At 43.4% G+C, this 24,002-nt stretch overlaps 2 protein-coding genes across 2 annotated transcripts in view; one reads left to right on the forward strand and one right to left on the reverse strand.

Moving 5' to 3' along the window:
• LOC141569370 (uncharacterized) overlaps window positions 1–24,002 on the reverse strand; it is a 172,059-nt gene that overhangs the window by 89,082 nt on the left and 58,975 nt on the right. The window lies entirely within an intron of this gene.
• On the forward strand, window positions 4,744–21,681 carry FMO1 (flavin containing dimethylaniline monoxygenase 1). Its single transcript, XM_019747678.3, has 8 exons — window positions 4,744–5,064; window positions 7,809–7,997; window positions 9,293–9,455; window positions 11,267–11,409; window positions 14,472–14,671; window positions 17,012–17,367; window positions 17,842–17,914; window positions 19,617–21,681. The coding sequence occupies exons 1-8, from the start codon at window positions 4,933–4,935 to the stop codon at window positions 19,957–19,959; spliced, it is 1,599 nt and encodes a 532-aa protein (XP_019603237.3). The 5' UTR covers window positions 4,744–4,932; the 3' UTR covers window positions 19,960–21,681.

The raw sequence follows: 24,002 nt of genomic DNA on the forward strand, positions 1-24,002 counted from the left end.
AACAACTTACACATTTCTGTTCTTACAACTTTGTAGTTGTTTGGGGAAAAAATAATACACAAACTGAAAGAAAAGGGATATTTTAATTTTATTCTTCAATAATCACAATTCCTTAATAAGGAGGTGTATGTGCCTGCAGAGCCCTGTACAAATCCCCAACGCTTGGGACCAGACCACACAGCGTCCCTACATTTCCTGTTTCACCTAGACCAGTGTTCACACAGCACGGGCTTCTAAACACTGCACCTGCCCAGAAGCCGGCTTGGCAAAGGCGTGACGTCACTGACTGGAACACAGCCCTACCTAATAATAAGACTGTGAACCACCTCCAGCTAATATTTTGCTCAGTGTTCAATAGACATGGAGTGCTACTGTGCTTCCCTTGAAATTCTAAAATAACTCAGAGCACCTCTGTATACCATATCGGGAGTGCCTGCCCTGGCCTCTAGTTCTGACCCCCTACCCATCCTACCAGACCAGAGTGGGTAACTCAGTCTGACGTCAGTACATGACATACTTGCACTTTACTTCTTTGAAGAAGCAGCAGCAGTATACAATGCCCAGGAAAAGAATAGCAGTTTCTTGCCCCATGGTTAAAAATATTAACTATTATGCAACCGACTGGGAATTCCCGACTCATTTAGCAATGCTGTGTGGCTGAAGTTATTTTACTTGTTATTTTTATAAATTCACTTTCATCCAGTGACACCTACCTCACCAATTTAGTCATATTTTCTTAATGTTTATTACTTACTTCTTTTACATTTAGTCAGTTTTGAGGAAGCTTTCTTCATTAAAATAACAGTAATAGTAATAAAACACATTGCTTTTGAAACCTCCAACAGAGGAATGGACAAACTTTTATTGAATATTCACAAAAGGAGCGATACGTTTCAAATGTTATTTTTGCAGTAGCATGCAAAATAACACTCTAATAACTACCGTGTTTCCCCGAAAATAAGACCTAACCGGAAAATAAGCATGATTTTTCAGGATGACATTCCCTGAATATAAGCCTTAATGGATCTTTTGGAGCAAAAATTAATATAAGACCCGGTCTGTACTTTTCACCCTAATAAAATTTCCTACTGTGTTTATCAGTCATTGTATTTAAAAGCATAGGAGTCACTGACTGGAAATAAATTTTAATTAAAAAAAATGAAGGAAGAGAAAACTTCTTCTAAAAGGCACTTATTAACTTTTTTAATCACTTTAGTTTTATATAATCACAATATCTGAACAAGAGGTTGGATACATTGATTTTTATCCACACGTGAAGACAGTATTTACCTTGTGTGCTTATGTTTTCTTTATGTTTGCTTTTGCAAGCCTGGGGATTTGGTGACAGACCCGGCAGATGTGAAGTCAGAAAGAAAGAAAGAACCCTTAACAGTGACTTTGAAACCTATTTTGTGCCTTATTTTTCATTTTTCTCTCTTTCCCTTTCTGTCCTCATCATTCTTCTATTTCCCTCCTACTTCCTTCACTTGCGAAAAGACAACCTTTAGATACAGATTTCTAGTTTTCTCCAACGGCTCTGATTCCAAATATTCTGTAACTTTGTCTCTGTAAATATCCAAAATTGTCAAGGCAGATACCCACAAAAATATCAAATTAAAACAAAATCTCCTGAAGATGTGGCCATAACCTAGCAACATTTTTGGGGGGGCTTCACATGTCCCAAGACTGTGCTAAATGCTTTTTGTATATTAGTTGGTTCATTCTTACAGTGGGTTCTACCCCCAGCTTCATTTTAGAGAGAAGGACCCACAATATAAGTTTGGGGGGGCGGGGGGAATAGTAGTTTTTCCTCCCATCTTTCTAAGTTCTTCTGGCTGGGCTAATGATGAAAGGAACACGAGACAGATTGACAGGAGGAAATGTCTAAACGTATTACATATGCATATATGGGGTCCCACAAGAATATGAAACCCTAGGACCAGTGCAGGCTTATAAGCCATTTTGAGCTAAGGAAGAAGTGGGGGTTGAGGTTTGGAACTTCAAAGGGCAGGAGGACAATTCACAGGGAGCTAGAAAAGCAAACGTCTGGTAAATAAATGTTTGCTGGACCATCTCTAATAACCAAACACCGAACTCTGGGAGGACTTTGATCAAAAAGGGCCATGCTGAGTTTCTCCCTGCCCATCACATGCTAGTTAATATGAAACTACAGTTATCTGTGACAACAGCTTCCTTCTGGAGCAGGTCCTCTATCTAAATTCCCTTTAAGCAGGTAGGGGGGAAGTCAAAGGATTTTCCTGAGTCTTTCCTTTCTTAAAAAATAACTAGCTGAAAATAATCAGTATCCCAAAGAGGCATATTTTGGGGTGGCACACTCTGCTCCCCCTCACTCCCCCAAAACGGTTGCTCAATTAATTTTTCTTTCATTGAAAAGGAGTTAAGGTAATGACTTAATTCATTTTTTACCCATCAGGACATCAACCCACTGCCAAATATTTATGCAACAATTATTAGAAACCAAATGTGCTGCTAGGAGCCGTGAGACAACAAGAGACAAGTCCAAGAAAATGCCGTACGTTGGGGGAACACAGAGCCTTACGTACAGAGACCCATAGATACGATCAAGTGAATCCCCACAATCACGCAGTCCGCTCCGGTGGGGAACACACTAGTTCCTGTAGGGGTCAGGACAATGGCAAGCTCACCAGGGGCACAAGCAGACCTGGATGCCTTCCTGGACCAGCTCTGCCATCACTCTCATGCTCCCATCTCTGGAGCCCACTTCCTCCCCTTCTCTGCCTGTCGGAGATCTCTTCATCTTTCAAAACCTGGGGCAAATAATACTCCTGTGTTGCTTTCCAACACCCCAGAGTCAGAATTAGCACCTCTTCCTTCATGCTCTTATTACAATGTGTGCATCAGACATATCTCTGTCTTAGCACCTGACACAAAACGCATCATGCCTTATTCACCTTTTGCTCCCCCAATACCTCCCCTCGGACTCAGCAGCACAGAAGACCCTCATCCAGTGGCTGGTGGCTAAATTAAGCAGAGAATGCATCATTGAATCTGAATTGACAGGACCTATAGGGCATTTGATTCCACCCTCTATGCGATCTATTAATCCCCCACTTACAATGTCTCCAAAAAAAATCATTATATGAACTCTGCCTAAACAAAGCAAATAGCAGAGCTTGGAATGCTAGAAAGTCTTGTATTGAGCTAAAACGTGCCTCCATGTATCGTCTTCGTTCCTACCATTGGTCATAATTCTAATCTTTCTTTCTGCAAGGATCCTTCCAATGTTTGAAACAGCAGATGTTTACAGTACTGCGTCTGGCCCTTGAAATAAGAGTCCATACCAACAGCCCCTTTTGCAACGTGAGCCCAAGGTTCCCACAGTTGGCTCACAGGTAGCCAGGTCCCTGGCGGGGCTTCCCTCTGCCCAGGCGAATGGTTGGAGTGCACGCATTTCTTCTCACTGAACCAGCCTGGTGCTTCTAATCAAGCAGAGTATACCTGAAACTACAACCTCCTAGTCAAGGAAACATACAACACTGGACTCGCTGTACCAGGAGCCCTTTCCTCCCACCCGGGACCCCTGCTCTGGACACCATGGCAGGAGAAGCAGGACTAGCCTCTCTCCAAGGAAATTTCATCTCCCTCTGCTGACCTCTGCTCTGGTGTCATTACAGTCATGCTAGGGGCACTTCTTCCATCTATTATTCTGTGACCCTTGTGCTTTAAAATGGTCACAAAAGATAAAATGGTCACAAAAATAGTAGGGAACAACCTCAAAAAGTCACATGATTTAGTGTTACATGTATTGACCACAACGCTACGGGAATTAAAAGAACAGAAACTGATAGGCAAGGCAGAAGCAACCTATTACGGACAACATTCTTACAGTTACACTAGGTCATATGTATCGAGCACTTGCTATGGGCCGGGAACACGTCTAAGACTCAAGTCTCACACACCACTGCAAGCAAACTACTGTGACTCTCTCCATTTTGGTGATGCAAAGAGGGGTTAAATCATTTGCCCCAAACTGCTGTCACTGCAGAGTTCAACAGTCACTGGCAGAGCTAAACTTTAACCAAGCTCACCTGGTCCAGAGCCTGGTTGCTTCACTACGTTATCTCTCAGCGTTCTTACAGCCAGGGGTCAGATGTTCCTCCCCCTGCTGCAGTGGTGACAGTGCCATGTCCCCCAGAGGGGAATCAGTACCTGATGGGGACGCGAGGACGCCTTGCCATCCTCCCGTCCCACCATGCTCCCTCACTGGCAGCACCCTCTCTCTCCCGCCACTGACCACATATTGGCAGCACATGGGGAAGGACGCACAACACAGCCGGGGCCCTGGCAGCCTGCCAAGGACTGGACTCTCCCCGAGCGATGCTGCAGGGGCCCCTGGGGTGGCCGCAGTGCCTGGGCTCCTAGTCCCGGCTTCACGCCACCAGCTGCTGCGGGGTCTTGTGTCACATCGCCACACCAAGCTGAGCTTGTTTCCCGTGTTTAGTAAAAACCGTGTCTGCCAAGGTGGTCCTTGCCTAGTCCGCTGTTCTAGTGCCTCCGAGGGTCAGCGAAGGGAGGCTGGAGGCAGCAGCGCAGTCCAGAAAGCAAAACTCTGTCCACTAAAAGGTCCAAGTTCAGCCCCTCAGCCAGAGCTACATTCCCGGCAACAACTGTACTAACATTTGGTACCAGTTACAAGTGGGCGGGAGGGCAAACGGGGGGTGGGGGTGGGGGTGTACCAAGCACACACAGGGTTAAGGCAGTGACTGGAACATTTCTCTTCTCACATGCACACCACCAGTGACCAGCTGCAGACGATTCCATAGGAGCAAATCCCTTAATCTTCCAAAACCTTTTTCCTGGTTTGCTAAGCAAGCAAGGATGGGGTTGGGCTTCCACTTGTGAGGGGAAAAAAAAAAGAATCTCTGCTGCGTTTTCCCCACACAGGACAACATGGCCAAGCGAGTGGCAGTTGTGGGGGCCGGAGTCAGTGGCCTGGCCGCCCTCAAGTGCTGTCTGGAGGAAGGGCTGCAGCCCACCTGCTTCGAGAGGAGCGACAACCTTGGGGGGCTGTGGCGATTCACCGTAAGTGGGGGTTTGTTATGTGTCTTTTTAGAAAAGGGCTTGGCCGTTGCAAAAAGAGATTGAATTTCTTTCACAAAGGCCAGTTGCCGTGGGGAGGGGCTGGAAATTAGAAATGTCTGCTGAACAGGCGTCCAGGAAGGGTCACTGAAAGTGGTCAAGAAAAGAAGCTGGGCACAGCCTGAGCTCAAGTGGGAGGTATGTCAGCCGCCGTACAAACTTTATTCGGAAGCGAGATGTTCATAAAGGGCGGAAGAGGATGGAGTGGGTGGGCCAGGACAGGAAAGCCCCAGATGAGGGGAGCAGAACCGGGGGTCTGAGGCAAGACCAGAGACTGCATTGTTTGGGGGCAAAGGTATAAACACAGCATGGGAATTTCAGCCTCTGCAACACTGGACAGCGTGTACCTGCTTCTTTTTCCAGCCGTCTCTAGCTGAAGCAAAACAACACAGGGCTGGGTGTAGAGTGAGTTCTAGCCTCACAGCCGTGCTTCCCAGACAATCCGGCCCAGGCCAAGAGCAATCAGAAGGCAAGAATGTGGGTTTGGAGCCTTTTTTGTTCCTTGAGCAAAAGGAAGTAATAGTTTCAAGTCTCGGTGGGGCTATTGTCTGGACTGGAGAGAGGGTTGGGAGGAGGAGGGAGCGGAGGGGATTACAAAGCCCACACTTGACTTGTTCCAGGGTCCGGGGGCGTCACAGGTGCCCTGGGGAGGTCCCCGAAACCCTGTACACCCGAGGCTTTAGCCGGGGAAACATTTGCATCAGATCTCCCCAAACCTCTTATTTTCCTTCCTTCTCAGGAAGGCAGAAACATTTCCTGTGAACGTGAAATGTGCTGAGGAGAAAGTTGTCAGGAACAGTGAACCAGAGCACGTGTCAGCCACCCTGGCCTCAGAGCCCCTGAGGGGCTAGAGAGAGAAGGAGCATTCCCTCCAGGATACAAGCTGGAGCTCTGGAACTGGAACAAAGGAATCGTTTTCTAACTCAGTGAGCAAAGCTCCAGAGAGGCCAAGGTTGCGAGTTTAGTCACAGTTCTCCCTTCGTAGGCAAGCTTGGCTCACATAAAGAACGGTAGATCTGGAAAGGTGTCCAACCACCAAACATGACCATCAATGCCTAGGGACCTCCCCGAGGGGACCAGGTGAACGAGCACAGCTGCTCCCATGATTCACACCGCATATGTTCCCATGATTCACACCACATATGTTCCCAGGATTCACACCGCATATGTTCCCATGATTCACACCACATGTTCCCAGGATTCACACCGCATATGTTCCCATGATTTACACCACATGTTCCCATGATTCACACCGCATATGTTCCCATGATTCACACCACATATGTTCCCATGATTTATACCACATGTTCCCATGATTTACACCGCATATGTTCCCATGATTTACACCACATGTTCCCATGATTCATACCGCATATGTTCCCATGATTCACACCGCATGTTCCCATGATTCACACTGCATATGTTCCCATGATTCACACTGCATATGTTTCAACAGGATAGTAGAAACCCGACACCCATGGCACCATAACTCTCCCCTCCCACGTCCACTGAAGACATTGCTAATCAAGCATGATCCCCTGTCCTGGGTAAGCCTCAGAAGCCTTCTTAACACAGGACTCCAGAGAAGTACTACTCATCCACCAGAGGCGGCACTAAAACTGCCCGATGAGAGGGGTAATTAGCAGAGTTATTTGGTTAATCTGCCAAAGCGAAAAGTGAGCCCAGAGACCTTGTGATACCAGACAAAAATGTTCCTTATAAAGGTCACGGACTTATATATGCACACACAAAAAGAATGTAAGAATTTAGAGAAATCAGTTCTAGATCTGGCTGTGCCCAGCTAGCTGTGTGACTTGGAAAGGTCAAATATCTATGCACAAAGCACGGTTGGGGACACAAAACTCAGAAGGATTTACCCTGCCTTCTGGAAGCTGTCAGGCTGATGGAAAAAGGGCAGGAGCCTGCAGATCAGAAACAGCGCTATGGGCGTTTAAATGAGGTCAGGATTACATCTACTTGAGGGAACCGGGGAAGTCTTCATGGAAGAAATGGTATGTGATGGACTGCAAGATTTCAACAGGCAGAACAGAATGGTGCGCCATGCACCACTGTCGAACACGGAAACCTCTGACCTGCTTCCTCTCCTAAGCCGTAAAGCCAATCAGTTTCCCCATGCTACGCATTGTACCTTACTGTCTCCTATCAAATCCCACCGCTCTGGGTTTCAACTGCCATTGCCTCTGCAGAGGTCCTCATTAGCAATCGGGTGGATTTGTGTCTTCCTTTCCTTTCCAGATCCTCCTAAGTCTTGTTTTGTAGGACCAGAATTATCTTTCCAAAATTTAGTAGGAATCCCTTCCACATTAAAACATTAGGAAGACTGCCATAACCTTCCTATAACATCCAAATTCCATATTCTCCTGTATTTTCTGTGATAGTGTGTGACTCTGGACGGGTGAGTTTATCCCAGGCTTCTTTATTAGCAGTTAATGAACGAAATTGTAATTCTGATCATGACATTCATAGCGGGGTCCAATGTTCACCATCTCTCACAAATAGCAAATCCCACCGGAAAGGTGTCAGGGAGCACACGCACGCATGTGTCGTCTGGATCACCTTAATCTTGGTCAGTGTTTGAAATGCCTGAAAATTAACATCCCTTCCACGTGTGTGCACACACATGCACAAATAACATCCACGCTCATGTGTGTGTACTGTTTGTACAGGACCATGTTGAAGAAGGCAGAGCCAGCCTCTACAAATCTGTGGTTTCCAACAGCTGCAAGGAGATGTCTTGTTACTCAGACTTTCCGTTCCCAGAAGATTATCCAAACTATGTGCCAAATGCTCAATTCCTGGAATATCTCAAAATGTATGCAAACCAGTTCAACCTTCTGAAATGCATTCAATTCAAGGTAAGACACGAAACATCAGTTACATAGTAGTCAGGAAGGGTTTGTTTGTTTGTTTGCCTATTTTCTATGATCTCTCCGTAGCCTAGCCTTGGGTTCTGTAGATGAGAAAATGAACTGGCAAGACTGATGACAACCAGCTGGATTCCTTTTCCCTTTGTACTTACCCCCACCCCAAGTAAATCTGGAGTTGGAGGTGGTTACTTTGTGTAAGCATTCACTTGCATAAATTTTTAGTTTGCAATACGTATATCCAAGTATCTGAAGGGGCCTAAAATTATCAAGCAACATTTCACCTTGGGCCAAATGCCTGCACACAGGGACAGTGAGATCTCCTGTCAGCCCCTGGTACTCTCTCCTTGACTCGTCTTTAATTGGAATGAATGTGCGCAATGGCCCATACGCAAGAGAACCTCACTATTTAAGGGATGTCTTTTCTTGCTATCCTTCGGAATAGAAAAATCTGTGAATATTGTTCTTCTCATAGGCCCTATTCACCTCCCTTCCCATTTAAGAGACAAGAGGAAGGTAGAAGGACATGGGTAAATGAACATATCCTTTTTTTCTTTCTTTTTTTCCTCTCTCTCCAATAAACAAATGAAAACCCATGTGTTTCCCTTCTCCTGTTTCCCTCCCTATCAGAGATCAGTATGTTGAGGAATTCACAAGGAATTAAAACAGAGAAAGCAACATGAATGGAAAGATTGACCAAAACAAATAGCAAATAAGACTTACATTCACAACCTTAAAAGTACTGCTGATCAAAACAAAATTGCTGTCTCGAAAAGAGTACTGCACCCCCATGTTCACTGCAGCATTACTTCCAAAGGCCAAGACATGGAAACAATCTAAGAGTCCACTGAAGGATGAATGAATAAAGAGAATGTGATATACATATATATACATACATATGTGTGTGTGTGTATATATATATATGTACATATATATGTATATATATATATGTATATATATAAAAAATCGGCCATAGAAAAAGAAGGAAATCTCACCGTTTGTGACAACATGGATGGACCCTAAGGGTATTATGCTAAGCAAAATAAATCAAAGACAAATACTGTATGATCTTATTTAAATACGGAATCTAAAACATTGAACTAATAGAAAGAATAGGTCAGTGGCTACCAGAGGTGGTGGCCCAGTTCGATTTCCAGTGTTATGTTCATTAGTTATATTTAGTCTGTGCTCTAGAATGTTTGAAATGTCAACTGGCCCATCAGCCAGCATGCCTTTACTAGCATCTTGATCACTATTAATCACGACATCTATGATTCTTTCTTCAGACTAAAGTCTGCAGTGTAACAAAACGCCCAGATTTTACCGTCACTGGCCAATGGGAGGTGGTCACTCTGTGTGAAGGGAAACAAGAGGCCACCATCTTTGATGCCGTCATGGTCTGCACTGGGTTTCTCACTGACCCATATTTGCCACTGGATTCCTTTCCAGGTACAGCACTGTCTGCAACTAACCTTACTTTGTCTCCTGGGAGCCATCCTGATACTCGATTGCTCTGGGAATGAATTCCTATGTCTCCTCCATTAAATAAAGCTGTGAGGTAACAGGGGTTTTTCTTCACCAACCAGCTTTGGGTTTTCATATGTTCCAAATGACCTACGAGTACCAAAAAGTAGGATGAATAATTAACGAGCCGTTTTATACTTCGCTGAGGTTCAACGTCCCTCCTTAAGTGACTGGCAGCCCTTGGGAAGTCTTCTAAGATGGGGGATGCTTAGATAAGTTGGGAACCTAAACACATTGCCAGCATTGAGTTTAGAAGCCAAAGGGCAATCAGTGAATAAAGGAAAAAGGACATTTGTTTGTTTGTTTATGAGTCCTAGTAATGAACCAGATCAGAGGTTTATGGCACTGGACCATAGCCAACAGGGAGATAAGTCTTAGGAGGCAAGTTAAGACATCTTTGGGTCTCTGTTGCTTTTTCTGTCTTTTGCAACCATGAATCATGTTAAGCTATGTCAAACATCAATTGGACTGCAACTCAGAGGGAATGGAAAATGTAATGGGATGATTTATTTTATCTGCAGTAAAGGGTTCAAAAAGTTAAAACTTCAGGAAATGTTTCTCTAAATATGTCCTGTACTGATCCCAAGGCTTATTTGCTAATAAACTCATGTACTTCCAATGATCCTTGGTTATTCAAGTCAGGTCAAGTTAAAATAAAGCATATCCTGCATACTGCCCTAGAAGACAATCACCGAAGGAAAGCACCAAGTTCAGTCTTCTTCCTAATGCAGGAAACTCTTCTCCAATATCCCTGAGAGAAGCTCAACAGCCTCTGCTTGAATACGATCAACAGTGACCTCTTATCATCCCACAAGACAACCCAATCCTTCGTCAGTTGTTTTCTGCAGAGAAAATTCCTGAGCGGCGAGCTACTCCAAACTCCCAGGAAGGAGTGCCTGGTACAGGGTCACACAGAGAATCCAGAAAGTTCCATGGCATAGAAAGGACATTGCATTTGTTTAGCACCTACAGTATTTAGCATGAGATGCTAAGAATGTAGACGTGGAGAAGACACCATGTCGCCTGTATGAAGGAGTGGGATTTTATAGGAGTCCGATGGAGGAATCACAGTCTGCGTGTACCAATCCTCATTTTACAACAAACTCATGTACCTCCAATGGCCCTGGATCTGCCCCCCAGATGTCACTCGAGTCAGGTCAGATTAGGATACAGCATATTCTGAAAGCAACTGAAACAATGTACCCAGTTTGACTGGGATCAGCTTGGGACCCAGGAGATGTAGATTCGAGGCTATACAATTCAGAGCTAAATAATCTTGGGCTTTCCACTTAACATTTCTAAACCTTTGTTTTTTTTCACCCATAAGTTGAGGGGCTCTTGTTCCTTGGTTGTGAAAAGCTCTCTATAAATCAAATATTAATATATAAGATATTACTGCCCCATTGAGTTCTATCAACCTTTAAAGGGTAATGACTCCTTACCCTTTTCTTAATTAGTCTTTCTGCCATGATATTTCAACTCAGTAGTTAATCATCTAGTAAATAAAACTAGAGGCCTATCTAGTGCAATGGAGTAAGTACCTCCATTCAATAAACAATCACTCACTAATTGCTCTATCTTATAACGTCATGTATTCGTATTTCAGATTTTCTTTAAATTGAATATGCTATTATAAACAACCTAAACCACTGTCAAAAGGATGTCACTAATTGAACAATATTTATGTTTTGTTCACTGATCCTATAAATTCCCTATTTGACTTTTTTTTTCTATAGGTATAAATACCTTTAAAGGCCAGTACTTTCATAGCCGACAATATAAATATCCAGATCTATTTAAGGACAAGAGAGTTCTGGTGATCGGAGTGGGAAATTCTGGCACAGACATTGCCGTGGAGGCCAGCCATGTGGCAAAGAAGGTACCAGTCTTTATTTATATCTATAAAGGCTTTGGGGGGTATTCTTTATAGATTTAAATGTTTTTTTTATTTCCATTATGATTGCTTTTTAAGTCATGAATAATTTTTTAACATTTTTTTATTTTTCAATTACAGTTGACATTCAATATTATATTAGTTTCAGGTGTGCAATATAGTGGGTAGACACTTATATAACTTACAAGGTGACCCCCCCCAATAAGTCTAGTACCCCTTGACACCTTACATAGTTATACAATAGTATTGATTCTATTTCCTGTGCTGTACTTCACATCTCTGTGACTATTTTCTAACTGCCAAGAAGTACCACTCTTGATGTTATTAACGAAGAACTTTAAGACACAGACCTCAGACAAACAGTGTGAGACACCATGATAAATGCTGAAAGGAACTCAAAATGCCTGAAACATATAGATTTTTAAAAGTACTTTTAAAACAGATTTGTAAAGTATTTTTTTAAAGGTTAATAAATTTTACTGTAAATTCCAGGTGTCACCTTTCCTCCAAAACCTACTTCTGGGACTTCCTATTTTGGTTGTTTTCCTACTCAGCCAATGAGAGCTCCTGAAGCCATTAGTTTCTCACCTAGTTCCATAGGTCAGAAAATCTTGGCAGCTTCTCCTTGCTAAGATGTCCCATTTGCTCCCTCCTTTCCTTATGAATTGCCACCACCATCATCAGATCCGTACCACCTCACACTAAGGCTGTTGTTGCATTTTCCTCCTCATATTAACTGTAAAAATAGTCAATATTTATTGTGCTTTACTAAATGCTTTACTGCACTACCTCAACCTATCATCGAAACAAGCCACTGAAGGGTACTGATAGTGAGTGCCCTGATGACAGATGAAGAAACTGAGGCTTACAGCGCTTGAGGAACCTACCTAAGGTCACAACCTTAGCAGCAGGTAAAGCCAGTTTTCAAATCCAAGCCTCTTTAATTCAAAGCTCCTGACCCTAATTCTACCCTGCACCCCACCCCTAAGTCCATCTTCCCACACATGACAATCCATCCAGGTGCCCAATCACCAACAAAGAAATCCTCTGAACAGTATGCTCTTATTACAACATTCTCATGTTTAGAAAAAAATTTCCAATAAATCCCTTTACTTAAAAAAAGATAATACAATTGCAGATGTATTAGCTCTGCATTATAAGGTTCTCTACAATCTGGTCCAAGTCCGCCATTTTCATTTTATCCCCCGCCCCTACTTTTCTGCGTGGTCATCAGCTGCAGTCTGACAGGTGTACGCTGAGCCCTTTCCAATCCCTGTGCCTCTGTTTTCCCCCTTGCTCACACCACACACCCCCTTCCACAGTTCCCTCTTCTCTTTTATTACAATCTACACGTACACGCTCAGCAACCTCACCACAACACAAAGCGCTCTCTCCTTAGTAAGAATTTATGTAATGATTGTCACTTACACTCGTCAGTTGGCACTTTGTAAGTCTTATTATTGCTAATTACGTTGTTGAGTATATATTTTCTTTCCAACTATGCTATAAACTCATTGAGAGCCATTCACCCAACCAATCCTACCAGTTGTTGGCTTCTGATGTGCTGAATGTTGTGCCAGACACACTGCAGACACACTGGAGAATGCCAACAACAAAAAAAGGTTCCCGCTATCATGGAGCACGTAGTCGTGGGGAAAACAGATGCCAAGTAAATAAGTGTAAATTCCTGGATCAATAATTGCAAGAGTCAAAGTAGCTACAAAGAAAACAGATCGGGAGTGTGTAACTTTCATATTCCCTTCTGGGACTTTCGCAAAAGGACTCGATGACTGATCTGTTAGATAGAGTTGGAAAGACAGAAGTTTGGTGGAGTTTTCCGAAGGAAGAGAAAGGAGGCCCTGAAATAAAAATTAACACAGTCCCCTCCATTATGACCACCACACGTGGGTAGCATATTATTATTTCTATTTTTCTAATTGTTTGGAAATGTTTTCAATCAGAAAACTTGCTTTGGCAGTCATAGTATCATTTCTATATCAAAAAAGAAACTCATCTCAATTTAGAACACAACTCATATCTAATAAAATGTCCTATCTGATTCTGCATCAGGACACAGAAAGAGGCAGGTTCAGTGCAAATATGGCTAATATCAAAATCATGGAAACACTTGTAGTTCTTGCCCCACATTTCTTGTATTGCACATACTGCTCCATTATAAGGCCAAACAAAATATATAACAAAACAAACACAGTCGCTCTGGTCCCCATGCCCCAGGATTTGGGGGGGAAAACATCTGTTAAATCAGTTGTTTTGGATCTGTGAAGTAACAGATTGGTTGAATTTTTTTGAGTTTCAACCAAAACAAACTGTATTAATGAATTCAATGTCAGTTCAAACAGTAGTTTCTGTTGAAACCCTTTGTGGACCACTTTCAACTGCAACCATTCCCTGTTCTTACTGCCTACAACCATGTTTCCCCGAAAATAAGACCTAGCCGGACCATCAGCTTTAATGCGTCTTTTGGAGCAAAAATTAACATAAGACCCAGTATTGTATTATATATTATGTTATAGTATAGTATATTATATTATAGTATAGCATAGTATAGTACAGTAAAGACCTGGTATTATACTATATTATACCTGGTCTTATATTATATTACATAAGACCTGGTCTTATATTAAAATAAGATCGGGTCTCGTATTAATTTTTGCTCCAAAAGATGCATTAGAGCTGATGGTCCAGCTAGGTCTTATTTTCGAGGAAACACGGAATTAGTAGTGAACAACAGTGTAACCACAGGCGCTCACCACAGTATCTCGTTCCCCAGTGTCTAGCACTGAAACTGACAGATAATAAGCGCTCAATAATATACCCTAAGGCATCTTAATTCTCGAGACACTCAAACCATCACCCCCAAATAACTTTAAAATAGGAGCTGGAGGGGCCAAAACTATCTTGTCAGAGATGTATTCTGAGGGGGGCAGATGTCTGGGTGTCATTTAATTAGTGCGACTTCTCGACTCTCTGCCCAGGCCAGCCCTGTTCACGTGCTAGCCTGAGTGACCCTCTTCGGTTGCTTGCAGGTATTTCTCAGCACCACTGCAGGGGCCTGGGTGATGAGCCGAGTCTCCGACTCGGGGCTCCCGTGGGACATGGTGTTCATGACGCGATTTCTGAACATGATCCGAAATTCTCTCCCAACTCCAATTGTGAGTTGGTGGATGGCAAGAAAGATGAACAGCTGGTTCAATCATGCAAATTACGGCTTAGTACCAGAAGACAGGTAAGTATGATGTATCTTGTTGTACCTGCTGGGGGCTAGTCAAAAGAAGGCATGTTAGTCCTTCCCGAGGCATGTCCAAACCTGGCAGTAACATGAGAACATGACTGAAGACGCAGGAAAACTTCATACAAGCTTACTCGATCCTAATAGCTAACAGTTTTTGAGTTCTTGGTAAGTGAAATCATGTATTTCATCGTGTCAACAACCCTTAAAGTGAGTATTATAATCTCCCTTTCATCATGGGTGAACTGAGGCTTAGAGAAGTTCGGTGACTTGCCCAAGCTCACTTAGCAGTAAATGAACTCTGTGGCCTAGGCAAGTTCCCTGAGCCTCAGCTGCAGCAATCTAAAGTGAATGATTTGTCTGTGACTCGACCAAAGCAACACACTTGCCTTGTTTCACTGGGCAGGACAAATCAAATCCTATAGTTTCCCTTCGCCATCACTCTAATAGCAGTACCGTCTTGACCTTGTCAAGGTGACCTTGATTTCAGTCTGCCCTATCTGCTACCACCTACGACTGACCCGTTAACAAGAATGAATGGTTTTACTTCCTTATTCATTAAGTTTGTACAATGAGGTTCCATCTCCAGAGTGACCACAGTCTGATCCCCCCTCCCCAGTTTTTACTCTGGACCAGCATGGACCAGGTGGCACTCAAGCCGCCGTTGATGGCACACAGCCCCCTTCCTACTACACACACCTCTTCTTTCCTCTTGCCCCCTTCATCCTTCTCTTATATACCTTCCCCTCACCTTGCTCTTCCCTTCCCTCCATTGTCTCCATCTTTTCCTTCCTTTCTCTTACCTTCCCTCTTCTGCCTCCTACCTCCAAGCCTCTCTCAGAGGTTTCCAGAGCTGTTCACCAGAGCTTTTTCTACCATAAGCTTTATCTAGCCTGAATCTAGCTCATGGGACTATAAAGCATTCCACTTAATCCCATAAACTCCAGAAACTGAAAAGAGCCTGAGGAATGTTCATTCTTGATCTCTTAGATTTAGTAAATCCTTTACCATTCCCAAAGTTCTTACATATACTATACTAGTTCATGTCTCTCCATCCTACCCAAAGAACTAAGGATGGCAAGTGTTAGTATCCCTATTTGACAGATAAATAAAAGCAAGCCTAGAGGGAGCGAATGACCTTCCCAGCCTCTTAAACAGAAATAGTGCTCTTCCCACTTTATGACACACTCTCTTGCTGTGGATTCCCCATACGCCAAACATGGAGCAGCTTATTTCATTCACATCATCTCATTAGGGGTTTCTGTAGAGATTCACAGCCAGAACAAAATCATTCTGCCCTGGCTTTGTGAGCACATGCCTGGTTTCCTGGTACAGCTGCTTCCCAGGAGAGAGCTTTCGAGGTGCCAGCAGATCTAGAAGCCTCTGCTTCTCCTTGCAGTCCTTCAGCACTCAGCTATGTCCCAAATCACAGTGATGGCTGAATGCTGAAATTCAGCAAGGGAAGCAGGGCTTCCAAACCCTAGTAAATGGTAAGCACGTGGCATCATCCTTCTTGGTCACTCAGGAATCCCTCCCACAGAGGTAACGTCTCTCCAGACTGGCACCTCCGAAGATGGCAGTGGCCTGGGCTGGGGGAAGGGGGGAAGGGCGCCCTCACCCCCCTCCCATGAGCAATACATACGGATACACAAAGCAATTACTCCTGTGAGATAGCCAAGCGCTGCACGAACAGCTTCTGACAGCAAACAGGAGAAAGAGACAGAACAGAAAAGACCGAAAGCGCGCGGGAACCCTGAGGGCAGCGGGAACCAGTGAAGGCCATTGCTACCTATGTCCCCTTCCCCTCCACGGGGGGGGGGGGGGGGGGGGGAGCTCCACTGGGGGCGTTGGCCTACCTGCGGGATCCCCAGAGCAGGCCTCAGCTACCATGCCTGGAGCCTTTTGCCTCGGAACAGAGGGAGCAAGCGGGAGCAGCTGGGAAGGCGAGCACCTGTTTTGCGTGCTCCTGCCAGCAGGCCAGTGTCCGGGGTACAGGTGCGCATGCTCTGCTCCACGCCGCTTCCCAAACTTCTCAGCTGTAACAAATGCACCACTCTAGTGTGGGATCTCGGTGGTGGGGGAGGCTGTGCATGGGTGGGGGGCAGGAGATATACGAGAAATCTCTACTTCCAATTCAATTTTGCTGTGAACCTAAAACTGCAATGAGAGATAACGTTTATTCCAAAAAAAAAAAAGTGTTTTTTAAGCTCAGGAATAAAGAAAAGATGGGCACGTCCTGCTTAGCCAGGGGCAGAGTCCCCCAGTGAAGAAGGAAGGAGGCGGCGGCGGGAGGGCTGGCTGCAGGGTCACGGGCGGATCTCGCATGTTCTTGTTTAGGACGCAGCTGAAAGAGTTTGTGCTAAATGATGAACTCCCAGGCCGTATCATCACCGGGAAAGTGCTCATCAAGCCGAGCATAAAAGAGGTGAAGGAAAACTCTGTCATATTTAACAACACCCCAAAGGAAGAGCCCGTTGATATCATTGTCTTGGCCACTGGATACACCTTTGCTTTCCCCTTCCTGGATGAGTCCGTAGTGAAAGTTGAAGATGGTCAGGCATCGCTGTATAAGTACATCTTCCCTGCGCATCTGCAAAAGCCAACCCTGGCTGTGATCGGCCTCATCAAACCCTTAGGCTCCATGGTACCCACAGGAGAAATGCAAGCTCGATGGGCTGTACGAGTCCTGAAAGGTAAGGAAGTGCGTGAGACATAGCAGGGCGGACGTCTTATTTTGTTTACTGGAAATTTTGAGAACCGCCCTCGCTCCTACCCAAAACATCAGAATCTGTAAAAGCAGGATTCATTCGATTGCTCACTGAAGTACACGATCATAACGAATGTATGCCATTACTGGCACAAAAGGTGAATCGGAGGTGAAAAATTATAAGCTGTGCCTACCTGTCATTTTGACTGAATCAACTGGCTCAGTTCATATTGAAAAGTTCAGTCACCTGAATGACAAAACTCTGGCGAAGCAGTTGTGAGGCTCAATCATGTCAAGTAAGCAGTGAGATGGTCAGAGGCTTGTCTTTGCAGCGGGAGCATGTTACCAGAACAGATGAGTAGACTCGTTCTAGAACTAAAGATGAGCAGTAAAGCACCTTTACCCACTATGGAAGCACCTACACCTCAAGTTAAATGGCCTTTCTTTGTCTGTTTTATAGGCGTGAATAAGTTACCACCAGCATGTGTCATGATAGAGGAAGTTAATGCAAGAAAAGAAAACAGGCCCAGCGGGTAAGTTAATGACTTATGCATCCTTTTGGAATCATAACTGAAATTGGTAAAAACAGTAGCAAAGAGAGATGAGAATCACACCAGATGGAAAAAAAGCACCTGAGTCTAAAAGAAAAAACTAGGATAGTCTATTTAAGGAGAAAGGAGGAAAAGGGGAATTGAGAAATTTTAACGTCACAATATCATCACTTCAAACCTTGGTCATCTAATACCACATGGAGTTTGGATTCTAAAGCAAACATAATTAACCCTCCTCTACCAGGTACATTATTCCGTAATCAGCAGGTGAACAGTTGTTCCATCCACTCTGACACTAGAAGGGTCTGCTCATTCATTCATTCATTCATTCATTCATTCAATAAATCTGTATTCAGCTCTGTTGTTTTGTTCAGACACAACGCTAAAGTCAGAGTTGGAAAACTATGGCCTGTGAGCCAAAGTTACCGACCACCTATATTTTTCTTTCACATGTTTAAATGGCTGGAAGAAAAAGAATATTTTATGATGGGTGAAAAGTATATGACATTTGAAAAGTAAATCACAGTGGCCATAAAGTTTTATGAGAACATACCAACACTCATTTATTTACATCTTATCTATGGCTGCTTTCCAGTTACAACCGCACAGCTGAGTAGTTGAGATAGAGACCATAAAATGGCCCTCAAAGCCTAAAGTATTTGCCCTCTGGCCTTTTGCAGAGTAAGTTTGTTGATCCCTTCCCTCGAGCAGAGGTTTCCATTTGTGCTGTACTCTTTGGCTAACATTCAAGGACTGCTGATAAAGGAAGGGAGGTGGCCAATGAAGAAGGGAGTATTGGGGACCCCCCCCCCACTCCTAATCTAACTAAAACATCTCTGGTTTTATCTGTTTTGCTGTTTATCTGTTTTGGGCTATGATACAAATTTTGCCTTAAAAAAAAAAAAAAGGTTTCTAAGGACAAAAAAAAGTTTTAAACCACTGCATAAGTTGAGGAAACAACTCCATCTAGACTCATTTATAAATATGAACTACCATCCAAAAACCATGGAAATAAAGAAACAAAGAAAGAGCAAAAAAAGAAAAAAGAAAAGATTCTTTATCACTTCTTTCATTCATATAGACTTTCAGACTTCAGGTGTTGTTCTATTTTCATGCACATCCCAAAACAGTACAAGCATTTTGGATGTCTCTTCTTCATCCTCCCCCTGGAACATGATTTGATGTCTGTTATGGAATTCTAGTATAACATAGAAAATTAATTAGAGCCACACAACGTAAAAGCTTCTTTTCACATAGCTCAGTCAATGATTTTAGAGTCTAATACCAGCATTACACGGAATTCCACCCTAATGATTTTTGCGGCTTTTTCTATTACACAAATACGTATAGCAATAATTGAGTTTTAGAAAGATTTAGGAATAGCAAAATTATGTAAAATATATTTTTTTTAGAAATTGCTGATCATTTGATGAAAGAACGAATACTAGAGGCATTGAGAGCATTTGGAGAACCACATGTATAGAGTATCTTTTCAAGGAACCCTTCTTGTATTAAAATAATGCAGTGAGACCACTAGACAGCTATGAGCGTGGAGGGAAGAATACAGAAAACCATTCCAAATTTTGCAACACAATTGTTTGCTTTTGGCAATTTTACTTGCTCTAGGTTATCGTTATTTTATCGTTTCGTCTTCCCTTTTATCCCCAATCTTCCTTTTATAAAGGTTTGGCTTGTGTTACTGCAAAGCTTTACAGTCAGATTATATCACATACATAGACGACCTTCTGACCTCTATCAATGCAAAACCCAATCTGTTCTCCATGCTGCTGACGGATCCACGCCTGGCTTTGACCATCTTCTTTGGCCCATTCACACCATACCAGTTCCGCTTGACTGGCCCGGGGAGATGGGAAGGAGCCAGAGATGCCATCTTGACCCAGTGGGACCGAACTCTCAAGGCCACCAAAACTCGAATTGTACAAGAATCCCCATCCCCCTTTGCAAGCTTACTTAAACTCTTTAGCTTTCTGGCTTTGCTTGGGGCCATTTTCCTGACCTTCCTATAAATGAAAGATGACCAAAATGACTTGTCAGATGCACAGAGTAGATTCCCCTGCCTGCCTTTGAATCTCTGCCAAGCACTAGTGACAGTAGCTGAGTTTCTTGCTATTAAAAAGGTCTGTCTTCGTGGGGAAGGCTGACATACATAACTTAACCAATGAGAGATCCCAGACAAGGAAATGTCAGTTGATTTGTCCAAAGTCACAGAGCTCATAAGTGGCTGAGTCAGGACATACGTCTCCAGAGCACAATCCAGGGCTTTAAGTCCATCTGGAGTTTCCAGTGTTCTTAATAGTGATACCATAAAGGTCATATTACAAGGATATCACTCCATGAAAATATCTGTACATCTGTCTCCCTTTCTCGCTCTGCCTATGAGTGTGTGGCGACCTGCCTTCTGGGATTTGGCAGGTCTTTTCCTTAACGTACACCACTGTGTTTCTGAATCTCCACATGAATCATTTCTCTGTTTCTCCCTCCTTCCTCATCTATGACCGTGACCATGCTGGACGTACTGCAGGGCCACAGTGTAGAACAGACTCAATAGAAAGAACGGGTCCTCATGCCTAGTCTTGAAATTATTCCATAAATCACACTGGGAAACATATTGGGGTTTTTTTATTCCCATTCATTAAAACATTAATTTAGTTAGGTCCCAGAATTCTAGTAAAAGAGGAAACATATTAAACACTGGTTTCTTGCACACATCCTTTAAATCAGGGCTTCTGAGGTGTTTTATCTCCAAAAATAATTTGACATTTTCAGAAATTCTTCCTAGTGTATACAAACAGGGCCCCCTGCGAGGCCAGTTTTAAGTAAAGACGTCTGTCTTCATACATTTCAATGCTCTGGATCTTTCAAGTACCTCCCTGTGGGGGAGACACTTAGAGAACTGGGCCCAGTGTGGAAAGCTCTGCCACTTAATAGGCCTGTGAGCTGGAGCAAGTCATTTGCTTTTCCTAAGTGTCACTTCTCCTTTCTATAACATAGGAGTTATGATACATCCTACTTCATGAGGGTGTCATAAGGCTTAAATGCTGCAACCTACGTAAAATGCTTAACCTTAGTCCTGGTAAGTGTTTACTCACTGACAGCTATCGTTACTATCATTACCAAAGCAGGATGCATGTTTTACTGCTTGCTTTCTTTTTTCTGAGCCATAGACCTAGCTCCTCGTTGGACATTCCCAACAGAGCATGTCATGGGCTTCTCAAATGCGGTATGTGCAAAATTAACCTCAATGTGTTCCCAATCACCTCCCACTCACTCCCTGCTATCCTTACTCTCTGTAGGGAAAATATATGTTACATATTTCAATAAATAATTATACAGAACTGCACAGTTTGAAAATAAGTGACACTCAATAAAATTTGTTTTCTTCTTTCATGGTCAAATGAATGAATGAATACATAAATACATAAATAAATAAGCGTTGTTCCGAGCATGGCCTTGGGGCTATCTGATTTTGAATCTATGGAAGCTATTTTAAAATTCTGTAAATTATAGACAACAGCAATGCAAAATAATTCTAGCCTATAGACATGTAAATAATATCTAATAGGTTTAGTTCGCTCTGTTCCCCACCACGGAGAACCCTACTTTTGCCTCTGTTTGCATACTCATTTCAATAGCCCTGATCTATAAACATGTGCCTCCTCTGAACTGGTGGTAATAGCTTACCCAGTTCCTGCTTTAATAACAAGTTAAATAAAAGTTTTTAAACTGTGTTCCGTTTATATTTTTGCATGAGAGTCATGATTTTGCTTCCTTTGAAAGTGATCTCTGAACACCTCTGTCCAGGAATCACAGTACTATTATTCATCCATAGTTTTCCACTAAAACACGTCACCTTGACCCTCAGACTTCACGTCTCATAGGCAGCAAGTCCTGTCAAGTGTGTCTCGTGTGCAGAGCCGGGATCATGTGGACGTGTGTGTAAAAGTGCGGACGTGGCGTCCGATGGCCAGGGTGGAATCCCACCCACGTTGCTGTACAACCTGGGGCAAGTTATTCCATCTCTTCTAGCTTCGGTTCCTTTAGCTGTAAAGTGTGGCAATACTACTTGAGCATTGTCGTGAGGAGGGATAAACGAAGGTAATGCACATCAAGCATTTAGCCCAGGGCCTAGCATACAGGAGGAGCCCCCAAAGCTGGCCATTATTCTCTCTCAGACTGGTCTGCTCCCTACCTTCCCCCATGCTCACGCCCTCATTCAGGCCCATTTCATTCTTGCCAAGGTCACTGGCCCCATCTCCATACTCCCCCGACCCCAGTATGATTTGAGGGTGCGGTCATAGTAGGAGGAGATAAATAAAGAACTTCTTGGGTTCTCCTGACTCCAGTGCCCCCTCATTCACTGCTCCCAGTTAAGGATGTTTCACGTGGAGGCTGTAGAAAACTGAGAACTATAACCCTTCAGGGTTGTCCTGTCCTCGATAAGACAGAACACATTGTTTTTAACTAGTCTAACTTCAGAAACTTTTGATTTAAAAAAAAAAAGTCTTCACGTCTTTCTTTCTCTGCCAAAAAGAACTTGATTAGGCATTTTAAAATAGACTCCAAAAGTTTAAGCCAAATGGGAAAAGATGAGACGATCAGCTTGTCTCAACAGAATAAGCCTCCTGAGCACATTTGCCTACGAAGCATGAGTTATACCCTTTAACTGTGCAATGTTTTTATTTCTGACATCGATTTTCATGGAAGTGCAAGCAGACTTTATAAAGAGTGTGACTGCGATTTTGAGTTCCAGCCAGATTAGCAAACAGAGAGGGAGCAAGTGTGCCGTGTGGTTGGGGAAAGAAGCTAAGTCCAAACATCAGCAAAAGAGGAGAACACGTGTCACCAAAAAGCTCTTCTGTAAAAGCTACTCTATAGAGTCCAGGCATAAAAGGAATCAAAGGGAGCCGTTCCAGGACGTCAGAGAAGGAAGATGGTAACTGTGGGATGAAAATGTTATCAAATGCATTTGGGGGCAATTTGGCAGTATTGACCAAAGTTTTAAATACATAGATCTTTTGGCACAGCAATTATACATCTTAGAATCTGTGCTATAGAAATTGTCATGTGTACAAAGATACGTACACACAGACGCTTTTGTGCACTGTTTGTAACAACAGCAAAGAGACATAACAGTGTTGGTAGTGAAATGGTTAAGTAATTCATGTAACATTCTAACTGCAAGAAACAGAAACTCAACACTAACTGGTGTAACAAGGGAAAACTGTGGCTCACATCACTGGAGTCTGGATTTTATAGACTCGCTTACAGAAGAGCATTTTGGTGACACCTGTTATGATGGGCTTCAGGGATAAGTCAACCCAGGGGCTTCAGTATCATTGCGCCACAGTTCCCTTGGATCTGCCCTTCTCTCTGGACCAGCCCCATTCTCAGTGCGCTAAGAGGGCTGCAATTGCAGACCACAACCTGTGGAAAAAGAGAGAAGTATTTCCAGTATTCTTCCGGAAGCAGGATATGGCAGACAACAACTTGTATCCAAAAAGTCTGTTTACCTTTTCCTCCTGGTCACATGCCCACCTAGCTAAAGACAACCTTTCCCAGCCTTCCTTGCAGCTAGTGTGGCCATGTGATTAAGTTCTTGCAAATGGATGTGAATGGAAATAACACATGTGATTTCTCCCTTGCTCATTTAAAAGGAAAGGACTTCCCCACTTTATCCTTTCTGCAAGCTTTGTCAGGGTCATGGCAGCAATTCCGCTTCAGCTCGGAGATGGCAGAGGAACAAGACAGAAAGAACAAAGTTCGCTGAGTGACTCAGGCAACAGAGCTGCTGCCTTATCAGCCGAGACTGGTCAAATTGTTACATAATGGAGCAGATTTTTCTCTTATTCGTCCATTGTGTTTAGAGGTCTCTGCTAGCACCAGCTTCCCTTTTACACTAACTCATATGTATATCCTAGAGCATCCAGGGACTCTCTCCTCATGTATCAAGTCCTCATGGCATGAATCGTATCAAAGCGCTCTTCGAAGGCAATCATTTGCCAGGGGGATAAACCTGGTTACCTCTAAGGATCTCATCCGCCACCTGTCT

The sequence above is a fragment of the Rhinolophus sinicus genome, chromosome 11 (genome assembly GCF_057876585.1).
Source record: "Rhinolophus sinicus isolate RSI-liver-muscle chromosome 11, RSI-T2T, whole genome shotgun sequence".
Lineage (NCBI taxonomy): Eukaryota > Metazoa > Chordata > Mammalia > Chiroptera > Rhinolophidae > Rhinolophus > Rhinolophus sinicus.

Coding starts and splice junctions, on each gene's coding strand:
- FMO1 (XM_019747678.3), top strand. CDS start 4,933: ATGGCCAAGCGAGTGGCAGTTGTGGGGGCCGGAGTCAGTGGCCTGGCC. Junction 9,456..11,266: donor GCCACTGGATTCCTTTCCAG/GTACAGCACTGT, acceptor TTTTTTCTATAG/GTATAAATACCTTTAAAGGC. Junction 17,915..19,616: donor AAAGAAAACAGGCCCAGCGG/GTAAGTTAATGA, acceptor CCTTTTATAAAG/GTTTGGCTTGTGTTACTGCA.